Source organism: Lepidochelys kempii, chromosome 15 (assembly GCF_965140265.1).
Source record: "Lepidochelys kempii isolate rLepKem1 chromosome 15, rLepKem1.hap2, whole genome shotgun sequence".
NCBI classification, from domain to species: domain Eukaryota; kingdom Metazoa; phylum Chordata; order Testudines; family Cheloniidae; genus Lepidochelys; species Lepidochelys kempii.
In genome coordinates this window covers 260,287-278,418 of record NC_133270.1, presented here as the reverse complement: position 1 = coordinate 278,418, position 18,132 = coordinate 260,287, and the positions used below count along the sequence as shown (strand labels likewise).

The following is an 18,132-nucleotide window of genomic DNA, read 5'->3' as shown; positions in this document are numbered from 1 at the left end:
CTTGTGCCATGAGGGCAAATGGGCCACTGTGCCCAGGAGGGGGCTCGAAGAGGAGCTATCGCCCAGGGAGGGGGAGGATATGGGGTGGCCCTGATTGACTGTGATTGTGAGCTCCTGGGGACATAGCCCCTCGTTTCGCTCTGTGTCTGTACAGCACCCAGCACAAGGGGGTCCTGGTCTGTGAGCAGGGGTCCTGGGTACCACCGCAATACAAATACATAATAACAATAACAGGGAAGAGCCAACACAATTGCTGAATGTCTGTTTTGTTGGTCTTTTTGTTTACCTGAGACTTTGTGGTTTGGGTGGAGGGATGAATCACTGAGAAGCACTTGAATCAGTACCTCCAGTTAGAGAGATGGAAGGGCCAGGAGCCAGGGGGCCACCAAACTGTGAGACAGTGAGCTGGCCCGAGTGGGGAAACTGAGGCAGTCAGTCCAACAGTGGATGAGGTAAGACCCTGTCACAGGTAGGAAATTCAAAGGGAATGCTTTTTTCACACAATCGGTGGTTAAATTGTGGAACTCCCTGCCACATGGTATCAGTGAGGTCACAAATTTAGTAAGTTTTGAAAAAGGATTGGGCATTTCTACCAGGGATGGGCAACTTTAGGGTAGTAGAGAGCCACAAAATCCACTAACCCCTCTGGCAGGCTGTTTTGGTGAAGGAAGAAGCGGCCCTTGCTGTCCTGGGGTGCTGCAAGAACATGTGCCAGGACAGCGAGTTCTTCCCTGAAACCTCCATTCCATGCTGTGGCTCACACCCATGCCTGCCCACATTCAGCTCCATAATCTCCCAGAAGGGAGATGAGCCTACACCCCCAGACACCACCCCTGCCCCAGTACCTGCTTTCCTCTGTTAACCCACCAGGGTCATCCTGGAGTGGGCCTGCTGAAACCAGGGAGCTGCCATGTCCTGCCCATGCTCCAGCAGGTTCCAGGGTGCAACATCCTCTCCTCCACCAGGCAGTGGGAAGAGCCGCCTCTCACCCCATTTCGCTATCCTCTGCTCTGCACTGGAAGAGCTGCTCAGCTCACCCCCTTCCTCATTCTGGCATTGTCTCCTCTGGCAGGCCAATCAAATCACATGTTCTGGCAAGCTGGATGTGGCCCTGCGTTTCCCATCCCTGATTTATAGGGTTAACAAGAATATCCAGAGTTACCATCATTATTGCTGAGCTACATTGTGGGCGGTGTAGTAAATCTTCTGATTCAGGGCATGCGCCAGGGTGAGACCTAATGTGGGGGCAGTCTGGCAGATTATCCCCCATCTGCTACGGTGGGGCTCAGACACCTTCCTCTGCAGCACATGATGCTGGCCACTGTCAACAGGATGCTGGTGCTAGCTCTGATCCAGTCAGGCACTCCCTGTGTTCCATGAAGCAATGAAACCTAGTGGATAGTGCACTGGACTGGGAGCCAGGAGACCTGCATTCTATTCCCAGCTCTGCCCCCACCTCCTGGGTCCATTGTCTGTTGAGATTGGGAGCTCTTGGAGATGTCCTCAGGGACTGCCCCTTCCCTCTGGCTGCACAGCACTAGCACAGTGGGGCTTATTCTGGGACCTCTAGGCCCTAGTGTACTAGACATCCCTAAAGAAACTGAATAACTGAGGAGTGGTTCTGATCTGGTGCCTGGGACCCTGGTGGGGAAGGCCTGGTCCCCACACATCTGGTATCCACAGAGCTATTTTGGATAGGGTGTGATTTTTCTAGGGGTAGAACGAAAGCAGTACAAGCATGCTAGTGTGGACACAGTTACACCAGGAGCCTTACACTGGTCCAGCATGTTCCTTTTCCCCTACCTGAATAGGCTGTGCTGCTGTAAGGCTTCTGACAATGTCTGATTCCCCTCTCCCCCAGCTCTGCCATTCTCAGCCCCTATTTCTCATTGCCCGGGTAGCTCCCCTGGCTTTCCCTTGAGCCTGTTTCCATGCGGAGTTCCCGGCTCCTGGCCCAGCATTCAGACTAACGATCCCTCATGCTGCCAGCCGGGGTTCTCCTCCCAGCGCAGTGAGTCAGTTTCCTGCAGTGACTCAGCCTGGGACCCTGATGCAGACTCACAACAGCTCCTGCGTTTCCATGGAGACCACTGATGTTTAGGACATTGTTTTTTTGGTTACAATCTGTGTGCCCCCTTCGCCTCCCTCCCTGTGGCGGTGGGAAGCAGCTGGCGACTGGCTCTGAGCAGGCCTGGGCAGGGCCCCAGCTGTCTGACCGTGTTCACCTTACCGACTCGCGTGCACGCACAGATGACTGTTGTTGTTGCAAGCCCCCCCAACCCGCCCCGCGGCCCTGGTGGGGAGGAGCATTGCACAACTCCCCCCCCCCCCACACACACACTTTCTGCTTGCTCCTGGGCACCAGCTGGGATCGGTTTGCACATGGCCTTGGCACCTTGCAGCCGCAGCCTGGCAGGCGAGAGTGAAGGCAGGCGCTTCCTGCTGCAGAGGGCTTGCAGCATCTCTACTCGCTTAACCAGCTCCAGGGCAGGGATGATGACTCGCAGCCGGGCGTGACCGTGGAGCCTCGATCTGCCATTGCAGCTTGTTTCCAACAGTAATCAGGTTTTTTCCAGCTCTGCCTCTCTGCGATCTTCCAACCCCAGCTCTGCTCCCCCAGGGAATCCTACGGGCAGCGTCGGGATGCTCAGGTTGCAGAGCTGGACACTCAACCAACCGATGAGTCACCGGGAGTGAATGGGCTGGTACCCCAAGGCAGGAAACAGGAGGAGTAGCTACAAAACTACCACTCACTGCGGCCAGCTGGGGCATTTGGTAGAGCATCATGGGCTGTACAGTGGGAGAGTGCTGAAAGGCAAGATCTTGCTGCACCCATGGGTACTGGGGTAGAACCCCAAGGAGCTTGCCTCTCTTCTCTGCACCCCCAGCATCAAGCCCCCAGGCTCGTTGGGAAGGGACCAGCCTCTCCTCATGCTGGGCCAGGAGCTGAGCCGCCCTCCAAAATGTGTCTGTCCTCCTGCCGCAGAGACGAAGCAGGGTTGAACTCTCCTGATGGAGGCTGGGCACGTCACCCCTGGAAGCCAGACCCTGGGCCACCTGTGCATGCTCTGCCACTCCTGCTCACCGTGTTTGTCTGGCTGGCCACTGGCACCACCATGTCCAGCCTCAACAAGTGGATCTTTGCCATCCACAATTTCCGGTACCCCGTGCTGCTGTCATCCCTGCACATGCTCACGGCTGTGCTGGTGGGCTACCCACTGGCCAGACTGCGGGCACGCGGGGAGGGGGGCGCGGCCCTGGGCACCAGCACTAAGGCCAGAGTCTACCTGCTGAGCTTGACCTTCTGCGCCAGCGTGGCCTTCGGGAACCTGGGCCTCAACTACGTGCAGCTGGACTTTGCCCAGATGGTGTACACCACCACGCCCCTCTTCACCCTGACGCTGTCCAAGGTGCTGCTGGGCCAGCACCACCACCTGCTGCAGTACGTCGCCATGGGGCCCATCTGCTTGGGCGCCTCCTTCAGCATCATCGGGGAGGTGCACTTCGACCAGGCTGGCTGCTGCTTCCTCTTCGCTGCTACCTTCCTCCGTGGATTAAAGTCCTTACAGCAAAGTAAGTGACCCCCCACATCTCACCCCATTCCTCCTAGTCATCCTGGGGCCAGGGTTCCACCTCCTCTGGTCATTGTACTCTGGCTGGGGGATCTTCAAGCCCCAGCATCCTGGCCAAATTCCAGCTCCGGGAATTACCTCCAGTCACCTAAATTCAGCCAGATGGAGCACTTCCTGTCCTAGAAGGCTGCGTAGTGCTGCTGGCAGTGGCTGTGCTTTAGCACAGAGGTGGCTGGTGTATCAGCATCTGTAAGTGATTCTGGGATCCTCCTGGAGGAAAAGTGCTACTGAAATGGCATTAATGATGCTAATGGGACCATCTTTCTGGTCTGTGTCTGTGCAGCACCTGGCTCAATGAGGGCTCCTGGGTACTACTGTAATATGCCCAATCAACAATGTGCAGCGCCTAGCACAGTGGAGTGCCAGGCCATGCAGGGGGTTCCTGGGCGCTACGGTAATATGAATAATAATGAGCATGGCCGTACCCTTCTTCTGGTTGCCACAGGGGTCCCTTTGGGTGCTAGTTAGTGTAAAAGGGGATTTAGTGCTGGAGACTGAAATCCCACATAGTGTGCAGCATTGGTGCAGTGCCCAGCTCTCTCCCGCCCCCCACTGTCCCCTGCCAACATCCCCCCCACAACTGGGGGAATTTCCTCAGCTCCCCACCCCACTCAGTCCTCAGCCTCTTGGACAACAAAGGGCTGACTGCATCATGGATTCCTTTCCACCAGGGGCTGCCATGAGACTCTCCCCCTCCCCCCCAAACTCCTCTCATCCAACAGCAGGCAGATGGTGTCAGCCAGGGCTGGGCTTGAACTTGTAACCTGCAGCAAAGGACTCTGCAGCCCATTGCTGATCACCTGAGACAGGCCTTTCCTTCCCACTACCTTTGAAGGGAAGCTGCTGGCCCTGCTGCCTCAAGAGGCGGTGTGAGAGCACAAACAGCCCATCATGAACCATCCTCCCCCGGGCCTCTTGGGCCGAAATGTCCTTGGCAGCAAGCAGGGGGCAGATGCCACTGTTTGTTCGTCAGTTCCAAAGGGAACGTTTCCATCTCGCTCCAGCCCCAGCCTGCCCTTTAGGGTGTGTTCCCGCTCTTATCAGGACAACAGTTTAGTCACACACGAGCCCAGACATGTCCTGGCGTGTGGCCTAGTGGTTAAAGCATGGCTCTGAGCTCCAAGGTTACATCCTGCTCCCCGAGTCCCCAAAGGGAAGCCCTGCTGCTGTTTGAGTGGATTGCAGGGTGGGGTTCTACATGGACCCCCTTTCACAGCCCTAACTCCAGAGAGAAAATCAGAGCTGCCAAAAGCTCCTAGCACCCCAACCAACCCCCTGGCTAATGAGCTGCACCCCAGTTATCATTCATTATCTCTATTACCATTGCGTGTAGGATTTGGGTTCTTAAAACTATTAGTTTTTATGAAACATCATCCCACTTCACCTTTAAGGCCCAGTCATGGCCCAGGGCCCCATTGTGCCAGGTGCTGTACAGACACAACACAGAAACAGGCCCTGCCCCCAAAGGATTTGCAATCAGAAGTGAGAGCTCACATCCCAAATATTAAGCAATGTGGCCTTGGTGGTTTTAGTCAACAAACCCCACACCCTGACTGGTTTGCAAGGGGGAGCTGCAATTTACCAACCACTCATCCCTTGATTTTGGCTGTGGGGCAAGGGAGATCATCACAGTTACTGAGATGCTGGGGAAAAGGTCCCAGGTTCTGTTACTTGCAGGGGACTGTGTGTGTTTTATCCCAGGCATGCCCCCAGGACAGTGCTCGCTTTAAGGGGTGCCCCCTTCTCCCCTCTCTCTTTTAGCTCACTGTCGCTTCTCCTCCCATTTTTCTCTTTTGTTCCCACTGTTCCCCTTACCCGATTCGCTGGTGTGATAAATGAAGGGGGTGGGGGCAGTTCCCTTTTATGGACACCCAGCCAGCCAGTTAGCTATAAAATCCCTGTTAGTAGCTGTTCTCTACTTGCTTTACCTGTAAAGGGTTAAAAAAAGCCCATAGGTAAAAAGAAGGGAGTTGGCACCTGACCAAAAGAGCCAATGGGAGGGCTAGAACTTTTTAAAATTGGGAAAAAACTTCCCCTTTGTCTGTTGTTGATCTCCGGAGAGAGGAGAAACAGAGCAGGAATGGGCTGAACTCTGCTTAGTAGGAAGCTTTAAGCCAGGTATGAAAGCCCTCAGATCATACCTAGAGACTACTTATTTGGAACCCACAGATATGTAAGTAAATCAAGGAATGTCTAGGAAGATGCGATTAGGCTTATTTATTTTATTTCTTATTGGCTTGTGGACTCCTCTGTGCTAACCCCCAAATGCTTTTGTTTTGCTTGTAACCATTAAGCTGGACCTCAAGAAGGTTATTCTTGATGTTTAATTTTTGTAAGTGGGTTTTTAAAATCTAGCAAAAGCCTAAATTCCAGATGTATTTTCTTTTTTGTTTTTAATAAAATTTACCTTTTTTAAGAACAGGATTGGGGTTTTTTTGTGTGTCCTAAGAGGTTTGTACACATGTTTAGTTAGCTGGTGGCAACAGCTGATTTCCTTTGTTTTCTTTCTCAGCTCTTCCCTGGAGGGGGGATGAAAGGGCTTGAGGGTACCCCACAGGAAGGAATTCCCAAGTGTTCTTCCTGGGTTCTCAAAAGCAGGGGGACATTTTTTGCACTTGGGTGGTGGCAGCATCTACCCATCCAAGGTCAGAGAAAAACTGCAACCTTGGAAGTTTAATACCAGCCTGGAGTGGCCAGTATTAATTTTTAGAATCCATACGGGCCCCACCTTTTGCACTCAAGGTGCCAGAGTGGGGAATCAGCCTTGACAGCTGGGCTCAGGACACAGGTAACTCCCCAAGGAAAGCGGTGAAGAATTGGGGCCCCATGAAGGGCTCTGGCTCCAGGGGCAGCAGGTGTCTGTTTCAGGTTGGGACAGTGACTGCGATTCCAGCTGCGTTGCTGAGCGTGCTGTGTCAGTGTGAGCAGACACTGGACCTAGTGCTCCCGAGGGCATGTCGCAGCAGAACAGGGCGAGCTGCACTGTTCCAGGTGCTGGGGAACAGGGGGAATTCTGCCAAATGCTTTGGAATCCCACTCTGTGGACATAGTTGGAAAATCAGGAGGGCTTTTACAGATTATTCACTCAAAGCGCCTGGGGGAGCCAGGGGGGCAGGGGAGAGCCTAGTGAAGAGTGAGCATCCCCTGATACCATTCTGTGTCAAACCCTCCCCACTCCCAGAGAGATTGCATCCCCCCCGGCAAGGGCTTCCCCGCCTTGATCCCTCCCCAGGATCTTCCCCTCCCTCCCAGAGGCCTCCCAATTGCCCCACATCTTCTATTCCCCCATGAGAGGGCTCCCAATGCCCCCAGAGACCTCCCAATTTTCCTGGCTTTGAAATCTCCTGAGACCTTCTGCTCCCCTCCCTGCCCTCTCCATTCAGTTTCTATATTTACATTGTTATCTCAGGCAGCAGAGGCATGGACGGGCTGACTCACTGGACTGACCGTCATTTCCATGTTCCCGTTGCCTCAACCCTTTGATGCTCCTTAACCCCCTTCACCACTGACTGAGAGTAGGAGAGCCCAGGTCTCTCTTGCTGCAGCCCCCTCTTCCCTGGCTGGTCTCCCCAGGACAGAACGGCTCCCCCAAGGGCAGCACTGGGGATGGGGTAGAGGTACACAGATGGTGGTTAACCACCATTGGCACAGGCAGTTGGGGTGTTGACTCAACAAGGGGATGTGGGTGGATTGAATGTTGTGGGTTGTGGCCGGACAGCATGAGCCTGTGTTTCCAAAAATTTCAGCCCGTCTGGCCATGACCCCAGCAGGGCTGTTGGGAACTGAGCAGGCTTGGAAATCTGACCCCAGTTGTGGTTCCTGAGCCCTTGAACGTGTGTGTGTGTGTGTGTGATCCAGCTGGGCCTGCTCTATGTGTGTGCACATGTGTAACCCACACACTTTCTGGGTGTGGTGCTCTGTCCCATCTAGTGGCACTGAGACCACTTAGAGAGAGAGAGTTAAATGAGTCTGCTCTCCAGCCTGAGCTAACAGTCAGTTGGCTTTTGGCTTTTTCTGCCCCAACCCCAGCCAGTTGGCTTTTAGCTCATGCTGTAGAGCAGGAGTGGGCAAACTATGTCCCACGGGCTGGATCCAGCCCCTCAGGGCTTTGGATCTGGCCCACAGGACTGCCACCCCCATGGTGCCACGAGCCCAGCGCCGCTCTGGGAAGTGGCCGGCACCATGTCCCTGCGGCCCCTGGGGGAGCGGGGGCAGAGGGCTCCGCATGCTGATCTTGCCTGTGGGTACCTCCTCCGAAGTTCCCATTGGCCGGGAATGGGGAACCAGCAGGGCCAGGGCCAGGGTCCTGGTGCATGCCGCTGACGCCCCGGAGATTATCTAGGTAAGCGGTGCTGGGCCGGAGCCTGAACCCCTCCTGCACCTTACACCCCAACTCCCTGCCCTGAGCCCCCTGCCTGCACCCCAGCCCCCTGCCTGCACCCCAGCCCCCTACCCTGGGCTTCTTTGTACACCCTGCAGCTGTCCTGCACCCCAACACCCTGCCCTGAGCCTCCTGTTGCACCCTGCACCCCTCCTGCATCCCAACCCCCTGCCCCAGCCCTATGTTCATGACCCTGCATGCAATTTTCCCACCCCGATGTGGTTCTCAGGCCAAAAAGTTTGCCCACCCCTGCTGTAGAGGCTCATGCACTAAGCTCCAGAGGTCCCTGGTTCGATCCTGCCCGTGGACTGGGGTCTGTTGGCGTTATACATGTTTGTGCCTTTGTGCGTGTGTGCATTCAGCCATGTGAGTAGGGGCCTGAGGCTAGTGTATGTGATTGTGTTGTGAGTGTGTTTGATGTGAATTGCAGTGTGAGCTGATAGGAATGCATGCGTATCTGTGCAAGTGGATGTATGGGTGTAGCTAGCTGTGCGTGTGTAGTGTGATGTGAGTAGTGTCATGCATGGGTTGTCGATTGTGTGTCTGTGTGATGCATTATGAGATGAATGTGTGTGTGATCTATGGGTGTGGGTCTGACTGTGTGCGAAGTGTCTGTGGGGTGCCGTGGGCAGGGAGGGATGTAGGTCCTGATATAGATCTGAACTGGTACAAAGTCTCCATTGCTTGTGTTCTATAGTCAGATCACCCCACTGGGACGGGCCTGAAGGCCAGGGGCTGCCTGCTCCTGGGGCAGTCTCCTCTGCCAGGCTCCTTCTGCCCTGGCGGTGGGGTCCCTCACTCACCCCCTCACTTAGGGTTGCCAAATTTTGAATTGCACAAAACTGAACACCCTAGCCCCACCCTATGCCCCACCCCTTCCCCAAGGCCCCACCCCCGCTCACTACATTCCCTCTCCCTTGGTGGCTTGCTCTCCCTCACCCTCATTCACTTTCACTGGTATGGGGCAGGAGATTGGGCTGCGGGGGCTCCCGCTGGGGATGCAGGCTTGGGGTGGGGCCGGGAATGAGGGGTTTGGGATGCAGGAGGGGGCTCCAGGTTTGTGGGAGGCTCAGGGCTGGGGCAGGGGGTTGGGGCTCCGGGTTGGGGTGGGGGCTTACCTTGGGCGGCTCCCGGTCAGTGGTGCAGCGGGGCTAAGGCAGGCTCCCTACCTGTCCTGGCGCCGCGCTGCACCCTGGAAGTGGCCAGCAGGTCCGGCTCCTAGGCGGGGGGGGCCAGGAGGCTCTGTGCACTGATCTCGCACGCAGGCACCACCCCTTCAGCTCCCATTGGCCATGGTTCCCAGCCAGTGGGAGTGTGGAGCCGGTGCTTGGAGCGGGAGCAGCGTGTGGAGCCTCCTGGCCCTCCCGCCTAGGAGCCAGACCTGCTGGCTGCTTCCTGGGCACAGTGCGGTGCCAGGACAGATAGGGACTATCCTGCCTTAGACCCGCAGCACCGCTGACCGGACTTTTAACAGCCCGGTCGGCAGTGCTGACTGGAGACGTCAGGGTCCCTTTTCGACCAGGCATTCCGATCGAAAGCCAGACACCTGGCAACCCTACCCTCACTGCCCCTGCTGCATGCACTGCCCAGGTGTCACCTGTCTGTCTTGCTTCCAGGTACCCTGCTGCAGGACAAGAAGCTGGACTCTGTCATCTTGCTCTGCCTGACATCGGTGCCCAGCTTCTGCATCCTCTTCACGGCGGCTCTGGTGCTGGAGGTGGGGGCAGCCTGGGAGGGCATGCTGCACTACGGCAGTGCCCTCTGGGCCTGTGTCCTACTCAGCTGCCTGGGCTCTGTCCTCTATAACCTGGCCAGCTTCTGTGTCATCTCGCTGACCTCCGCCCTCACCATCCACGTCCTGGGCAACTTCAATGTGGTGGGAAACCTGGTGCTGTCGCACCTCCTCTTCGGTAGCCACCTGAGCGGGCTCAGCTACGCAGGCATCGGCCTCACCCTCTCGGGGATGTTCCTGTACCACAACTGTGACCTCATCGCTGGCTACTGGAGTTCCAGGCTGGCTCTGGGCCGGGGCCAGGTGAAACCAGAATGAGTCCTGTGCTAGGGCACAGTGCAAGCCTTGAACTGTACAGACTGCAGTGCTCTGTGTGAGCGTGTGTGTTTGTGTGCGCACGTGCGTGCGTTTGTGTGCGTGCACACTCTTGTCCTCCGCTGGATGATGTGTATCAGACCCAGTGTGTGTGTGTGTGTGTGTGTACGTACTCTGGTTTTCTACTGATGGAAATGTCAGACTTCCTCCTCTGAGAGTGTGTATTCGTGCTCTCACTCCTGATCTCTGTTGGATGGTGTAGATCAGATCTTTGTGTGTGTGTGTGTTTGTGTATCACGATTGTCCTCTGTTGGATGGTGTATGTTGGGGCAGGGACTGCATGGATGAGGGAAGGTGTTAGAGGTATGTGCATCAGGATGTATATGTCAGTGTGCTTGTGAGTGTATACCTTGTATTGGATGGAATAGCTCAGTCCCCTTCCAGTGTCTGTCAGTTCTCCCTTATGGCCAGAGTAGCTCCTTGGAGCAGCCTTGGTTTGGAGATACCCCACGTTCAGCTTCCTAGGCCCCCCGTCTGTGGGGAGCCCTCGGATGAGCACAGCCACAGACTGTCTCAAGGGAAGTCGCAGCGGCCTAGTGCCCTGGGTTGGGGGTGAGTGTCCGTTCTATTGCTACGAGCCAGCAGGCAGGGTTGGTGCCAGCATCATAGAATCATAGAATCATAGAATATCAGGGTTGGAAGGGACCCCAGAAGGTCATCTAGTCCAACCCCCTGCTCGAAGCAGGACCAATTCCCAGTTAAATCATCCCAGCCAGGGCTTTGTCAAGCCTGACCTTAAAAACCTCTAAGGAAGGAGATTCTACCACCTCCCTAGGTAACGCATTCCAGTGTTTCACCACCCTCTTAGTGAAAAAGTTTTTCCTAATATCCAATCTAAACCTCCCCCACTGCAACTTGAGACCATTACTCCTCGTTCTGTCATCTGCTACCATTGAGAACAGTCTAGAGCCATCCTCTTTGGAACCCCCTTTCAGGTAGTTGAAAGCAGCTATCAAATCCCCCCTCATTCTTCTCTTCTGCAGGCTAAACAATCCCAGCTCCCTCAGCCTCTCCTCATAACTCATGTGTTCCAGACCCCTAATCATTTTTGTTGCCCTTCGCTGGACTCTCTCCAATTTATCCACATCCTTCTTGAAGTGTGGGGCCCAAAACTGCACACAGTACTCCAGATGAGGCCTCACCAATGTCGAATAGAGGGGAACGATCACGTCCCTCGATCTGCTCGCTATGCCCCTACTTATACATCCCAAAATGCCATTGGCCTTCTTGGCAACAAGGGCACACTGCTGTCTCATATCCAGCTTCTCGTCCACTGTCACCCCTAGGTCCTTTTCTGCAGAACTGCTGCCTAGCCATTCGGTCCCTAGTCTGTAGCTGTGCATTGGGTTCTTCCGTCCTAAGTGCAGGACCCTGCACTTATCCTTATTGAACCTCATCAGATTCCTTTTGGCCCAATCTTCCAATTGGTCTAGGTCCTTCTGTATCCTATCCCTCCCCTCCAGCGTATCTACCACTCCTCCCAGTTTAGTATCATCCGCAAATTTGCTGAGAGTGCAATCCACACCATCCTCCAGATCATTTATGAAGATATTGAATAAAACCGGCCCCAAGACCGACCCTTGGGGCACTCCACTTGATACCGGCTGCCAACTAGACATGGAGCCATTGATCACTACCCGTTGAGCCCGACAATTTAGCCAGCTTTCTACCCACCTTATAGTGCATTCATCCAGCCCATACTTCCTTAACTTGCTGACAAGAATACTATGGGAGACCGTGTCAAAAGCTTTGCTAAAGTCAAGAAACAATACATCCACTGCTTTCCCTTCATCCACAGAACCAGTAATCTCATCATAAAAGGCGATTAGATTAGTCAGGCATGACCTTCCCTTGGTGAATCCATGCTGGCTGTTCCTGATCACTTTCCTCTCATGCAAGTGCTTCAGGATTGATTCTTTGAGGACCTGCTCCATGATTTTTCCAGGGACTGAGGTGAGGCTGACTGGCCTGTAGTTCCCAGGATCTTCCTTCTTCCCTTTTTTAAAGATTGGCACTACATTAGCCTTTTTCCAGTCATCCGGGACTTCCCCGGTTCGCCACGAGTTTTCAAAGATAATGGCCAGTGGCTCTGCAATCACAGCCGCCAATTCCTTCAGCACTCTCGGATGCAACTCGTCCGGCCCCATGGACTTGTGCACGTCCAGCTTTTCTAAATAGTCCCTAACCGCCTCTATCTCCACAGAGGGCTGGCCATCTCTTCCGCATTTTGTGATGCCCAGCGCAGCAGTCTGGGAGCTGACCTTGTTAGTGAAAACAGAGGCAAAAAAAGCATTGAGTACATTAGCTTTTTCCACATCCTCTGTCACTAGGTTGCCTCCCTCATTCAGTAAGGGGCCCACACAATCATGCTCCTCAAAAGCTGGTCTGGGTGAAATGCGGTGTCCAGGATCTGGTGGGTGGGGTTCTGTAGTGTTCAGAAGAAATCGTAAGTGTGGTTAACTTTTTACATGACTGATTCACCTGGTCTGGCCTTCCAGGTTTCCTGGCTCAGGGATGTGGCTGGGACGAGGCAGAACTTCTGAAATGCTGTAAGGGAGGCTGCATTCCTGGCCCAGTGGGAATCACCCCAGAGAGCCCACCCCATGAAGGTCCCAGCCTAAGAGCTTGAGATGCCATCAGACTCCTGGGGTGCCTCAGATCCTGGCTCTGTAGCTTTTCAGTAAGCACAGAGCTGCCAGCTGAGATGCAAAGTGGGTCCAGTGTCCACACACATACAAAAAGAACAGGAGTACTCGTGGCCCCTTAGAGACTAACAAATTTATTAGAGCATAAGCTTTTGTGGGCTACAGCCCCCTTCATCGGATGCCTAGAATGGAACATTGTATGTGTGTGTATATATATATATATATATACACATACAGAGATGGTGGAAGTTGCCATACAAACTGTAAGAGGCTAATTAATTAAGATGAGCTATTATCAGCAGGAGAAAAAAACTTTTGTCCTGATAATCAAGATGGCCCATTTAGACAGTTGACAAGAAGGTGTGAGGATACTTAACTTAGGGAAATAGATTCAATATGTGTAATGACCCAGGCACTCCCAGTCTCTATTCAAACCCGAGTTAATGGTATCTAGTTTGCATATTAATTCAAGCTCAGCAGTTTGTCCTTGGAGTCTGTTTTTGAAGCTTTTCTGTTACAAAATTGCCACCCTTAAGTCTTTTACTGAGTGGCCAGAGAGGATGAAGTGTTCTCGTACCAGTTTTTGAATGTTATGATTCCTGTTGTCAGATTTGTCCATTTATTCTTTTGCATAGAGACTGTCCGGTTTGGCCAACTATATTTTTCATTCTATGCACCTGATGAAGTGAGCTGTAGCTCAGGAAAGCTCATGCTCTAATAAATGGGTTAGTCTCTAAGGTGCCACAAGTCCTCCTGTTCTTTTTGCAGATACAGACTAACACGGCTGCTACTCTGAAACCTGTCATCTCACACACACACACACACACTCTCCCAGGTGTGCACACGTGATCCCAGTTACACGCAAACACACGTGAACACACACACTGCTTTTTAGAGACCCTCTCCGCAGCCTTTAACGCCACCCAGCTGAGCTCTGATCATCCAGCGCTGCCGCAGCAGTCGCGTCTGGCACCATTGTGGTGAACAGGCCTGTTGTGGTGTTGCACTTGGGGTGCTGATGCCAATGGCTGAGCCCTGCCCGTGGCCAGGAGCACAAGACTCAAGCAATGGCTCCTCTTGCCCTCAATAAAGCTCTATTTTTGTCCTACTCCAGTCTTGTTCCATGGTGCTCCTAAGGAATGAAAACCGAGCTGGGTTGCGGGGGACGGGGGGAGGGGGGGAAGTGTGCTGGGGGAGGAGAGGTAATGAAGGGGCAGCATGGGGGGTAGTGTCCCCTGCTGAGGGAGATACCAAGGGGATGGGGGGGGGGGAAGGGACCAAAAGGGAGTGTCTCTGGGTGAAGACACTGCAGGGGAGAAGCCTGGCTGGGGGCTGTGTCCCCCACTGAGGGAGAGCCAAAGTGGCAGCAATTCCCAATGGCTGGTTTTGGAGGGATTGTTTCCCAGGAAGTGCAGTTCCTGAAGGCCCCTGCACTCAGCACAGAGCTGGTGATGGCACAGCCCATGGCAGAGCTCCTCACTGCCCTGCTCCCCAGAGCTGGCCTGGGGATGCGCTTATAGCCCTGGCCCACAGGCCAGCTGAGGGCGTGGGATGGTGACCCTCCATGCACACAGTGCTATGGCAGCTGCAGGGCTCAGCCAGGCTGCCTTTCACTGTCTTCTAGCAGGGGAAGGCGAAATACCCACATTGCCCTTCAGGGACAGGCTAGCAACAAACCAAACCCTCCATGCCGGGGTACTAAACCTGCAGTTCTTGGGGTCATATCCCTTGGGCCACATTGGGTGGATGGTGCATTTTCGTTCCTATTATCCTTTGACAACAGAGCCTTCTCATGATCCTGTTTATCCAGTTTTACCTGGCCCATGACATGCTGGCTGGACGATGGAGCTGCAAACATTAACTCTTTCAAGACCTGACTTGTGTCTAAATTCATAACCTTACTATGTATGCTGCGAATTCACGTTGCTGAATAGTCCATAGAATTGTGCTTTGGCATTGCAGCTTTCATTAAAACAAACCAAAGCGACATCCCCCGAAACATTCATGTGCATGAATAGAACCCAGTTTACATGTGCATGCCTGCAAGAACTCCTTGGGCCCACTCCCAGGGTTATAAAGATCAGCACAAAGGTTTGCAGTTGGGGACCATGCCGAAAACCCAGCTCTTACATGAACTTTTCATCAGTAGGTCTGAAAGGCCTTTACAAAGGAGGTTAGTACCATTATCCCCATTTACTGATGGGAAACTGAGGAACAGAGCGGGGGAAGTGGTTTGCCCAAGGTCACCCAGCAGGGCAGTAACAGAGCTGGGTCCAGATCCTAGCTCTCCTGAGGCCCAGTCTGGTGCGCTATCCATTAGGTAGCATTGCCTAGCTGTAATCCGTTCCTCGCTGTGACTCTCATATTGGCAAAGGAAACCTTAGAAACATGAACTGAATGTAGCAAAGGACATAGAGTCCTTCCTGAGTTGGCAGCCAGTCCGAAACAACAGCCTGAGGCATGTGAACTGCTCCATTGAACGCAAAGGGAGGTTGACTCTGAAATGTAAATATTATTTCAAATATCAGCACTTGACTATTTCCCTGCTGATGGCTTTATCAGGAGCATCCAGCTAATAGGTTTATCCCATAGTCAGAAATCACCTCCCCAGGTGGGGAGGTTAGCATCAAAATAAATAACACTGGAGCTGATGCACATCCGATGAAGCGTGCTGTAGCTCACAAAAGCTTATGCTCAAATAAACTGGTTAGTCTCTAAGGTGCCACAAGTCCTCCTTTTCTTTTTGCGAATACAGACTAACACGGCTGCTACTCTGAAACCAATTAGTTTTCATGCCTCTTTCAGTATTAACATCTGGCTTTCCAATTAGCGGAAGCCATCCAGCCTGTTGGCCCTATGTGGTCTCAGGAAACAGGCCCACAGAAGGGCACCAGACAGCAACCCGAAGCATTGCAGCCCCCTCCCCTGCTCAGTTTCTCTGAGAGTTGTTGTACTTGGTCTATCTTAGAGTCCCAGCTTCATACTCAGCTGGCTTTAGGACCCTGCTGGAGCCTCACCCTGCAGCAAACCTGCCTAGAGCATTGCACCTGGGGACAGACCTTGCTGGGGAATTCAACAAATCAAAACAAAGGTGAATAGAGTTCACTTGTTGTGGCTTTACTCTTTGGTAAAGCTGTGATCATACTGAGTGGGGAGAGCCTGCACTGGCCCAGGGCTTGGGTTAGGCACCCAGACAGGTGCACCAGCCAACCTTGATTTAGGGCTTTAGGAGTCTAGGAATAGTCACTTGGTACAGCTGCAGTTCAAGCACGTTTGCCCCCCTAAACCTAAGGGGACTCCCACTGCCCAAGTCAAAATCTGACTCCTAAAGCTCTCCCATTTTCTGGCTATAGAGCTGCCCAGCTAGTCTCCAGTCATGTGATTCTGGAGTGAGGCACCGCAAACTTCCTGCTGCTGTGTGAAGGTAAACAGTCCCGGAGCTGCCAGCTGGCTCAGGGCCCTGGTAGCTTCCTCGTGCCCAGGCCCTGAAAGTTTGCACCTGAACTTTCACTTCTCTCTGCTCTAACCCAGGTGTCAAGTTGCTGTGTGTCTGCATTGCAGGTATTTTGAGCGGCTCTCTGACACTTCATGGTGGTGGGGGTTAAAGCAGTGTGAGCTGGGAGAAAAGTGTTTGTGTGATGGCATGATGAGACACTGGTTACTTTGATGTGTATTGGTATGTGCTCACAGACATGCTGAGTGTTGAAGGCCCAGCTCCTATGCACCAGGGGTGGGAGAGTGCCTAGCATGTCTGGCCATCAGAGCCATGGAGCATTGAAATGTGGGGCTCTGTTTATGGGCCTACTGCTGTCAGCGCCTTCAGGGGTCACCTCTCAGGCGCGGCCTCATGACCACGAGGGCTGGAAACCTGCCGCTTTTTAAAATGAGAGCTGAGAGTCTCCCCCATTCCTGGGCCTCCAGGAGGTGGGGTGGAAGAAAAGCATGAAGTGTTTGGGGGATTCAGCAGCCCGCATTGTGGTGTTAACACAGCCTGTGTGCAGCGCTTTGTTTGGGAGGGGCCAGAGTGCTGAAAGCCAGGATCAAACCTGTTAGGTTGCCAATGGGATGCAGGAGCCTCCTTCCTAGCTGGGTACCTAACCCACCTTGGGAGGCTGATAGCAGCACATCCAGTCTAGGTGGTCTCACTGAGTCAGGGTCTCTGCTGGTGCTGCTGCATCATCATTGCTGGCTGAATTTTCTGAGCTCGGTTCGGTCCAGAGCCTCAGAGGTAGTTAAGTGCCCAGCTCTTGCTGATTTCAAGGGGAGTGAGGTGCCTCAACACCTTTCAGGGCCTGGACCCTCATCAGTGGTGCAGCATGCAGGGACAGAAGGCAGCTGGTTGGGCTTACCCTATTTTATGGCTGTGGGAGCTGGTTTGTACTCCTCCCCTATAAGAGTGCAGGTCCACCTTGGCCAGGCCCCTTGACCAGCATTCCTCTTCTCTAGCCCACCTTTGCACCATTCCATGCCAATTTTCCCTAGCTCCTGCAGAAATGGGGCGGACCTGGCCCTGTGCCGGGACATGGGGAGCCCTGCACAGGAGGTGGCATGTCACACTGGCATAGCTGGTACAAAAGGGCCATGGGGCAGCGAGAGCTGGGCCAAACAGCTCTTGGAGTCTCTGCTCCTTGCTCTGGGCCCTCTTAGGCTGTGATCTCAACCCGGTGACATTCATCTGCCCCAGGCAGCGGGAGGGAACTGGTTACCCACAGTTTCCACTGACTGAGGCTTCCCAAAGGCTGGGCTGGGCTAGGGAGGCTATGGCCGCAAAAGCAGCTGCAGTCCGTTAGCTGTGCTGCTCCCTGCCTGGCTGCTCTTGGCCAGATGTGATGAGTGTTGTGGTCAGAAACAGGCGGAAAGAGTAAAATAGCCGCCCAAGGAGGCCCTGGCACACAGCGTGCCCCACAGGAAACAGGAGAGGATGCAGAAAAGAGCCATAAACATGAGCCCCAGGCTGAAGAAAATGCCTGACAGTGGGAACCGGATAAACTGAACTGATCAGGCTCCATCAGAAGGATGACTGAGAGGGGACATGATTACAGTGAGGGGAGACAACACGGGTACCAGGGGGCTCTTTGAGCATGTGGAGAAAGGCAGAACTAGACCCAGGGGCTGGGAGCTGAGTCCAGACTCATTCCAATGGGAAATGGGGCCCAGTTTTTCCCCAGGCAGGGCGATTGTTTCAGTGGCTACATTTCCATGGGACTTGGGAGAGCCTCCATCTTTGGATGTCTTCAACCCCTGACTGGATGGTGTCTTTCTGGAAGACGCGGGTTAGACAGACACTAGTTATTGAGCTCCAGGCAGGGGTAACTGGGTGAAAATTAATGGCCTGTGCTATGCAGGGGGGTCAGCTGAGATGACCTA

General features: G+C 53.8%; 1 protein-coding gene across 1 annotated transcript; it reads left to right on the top strand.

Annotated features, from left to right (window-relative positions):
• Positions 1–2,273: 2,273 nt before the first annotated feature.
• SLC35E4 (solute carrier family 35 member E4) lies at positions 2,274–10,878 on the top strand. Its single transcript, XM_073312930.1, has 2 exons — positions 2,274–3,573; positions 9,630–10,878. Exons 1-2 carry the CDS (start codon positions 2,835–2,837, stop codon positions 10,061–10,063), a joined length of 1,173 nt encoding a protein of 390 aa, XP_073169031.1. The 5' UTR covers positions 2,274–2,834; the 3' UTR covers positions 10,064–10,878.
• The last annotated feature ends 7,254 nt before the right edge of the window (positions 10,879–18,132 follow it).

Bases quoted from the DNA above. Each gene is read 5' to 3' on its own strand.
- SLC35E4 (XM_073312930.1), top strand. From the start codon at position 2,835: ATGGGTACTGGGGTAGAACCCCAAGGAGCTTGCCTCTCTTCTCTGCAC. The intron at 3,574-9,629 runs GTAAGTGACCCC...TCTTGCTTCCAG, and splicing joins ATTAAAGTCCTTACAGCAAA to GTACCCTGCTGCAGGACAAG.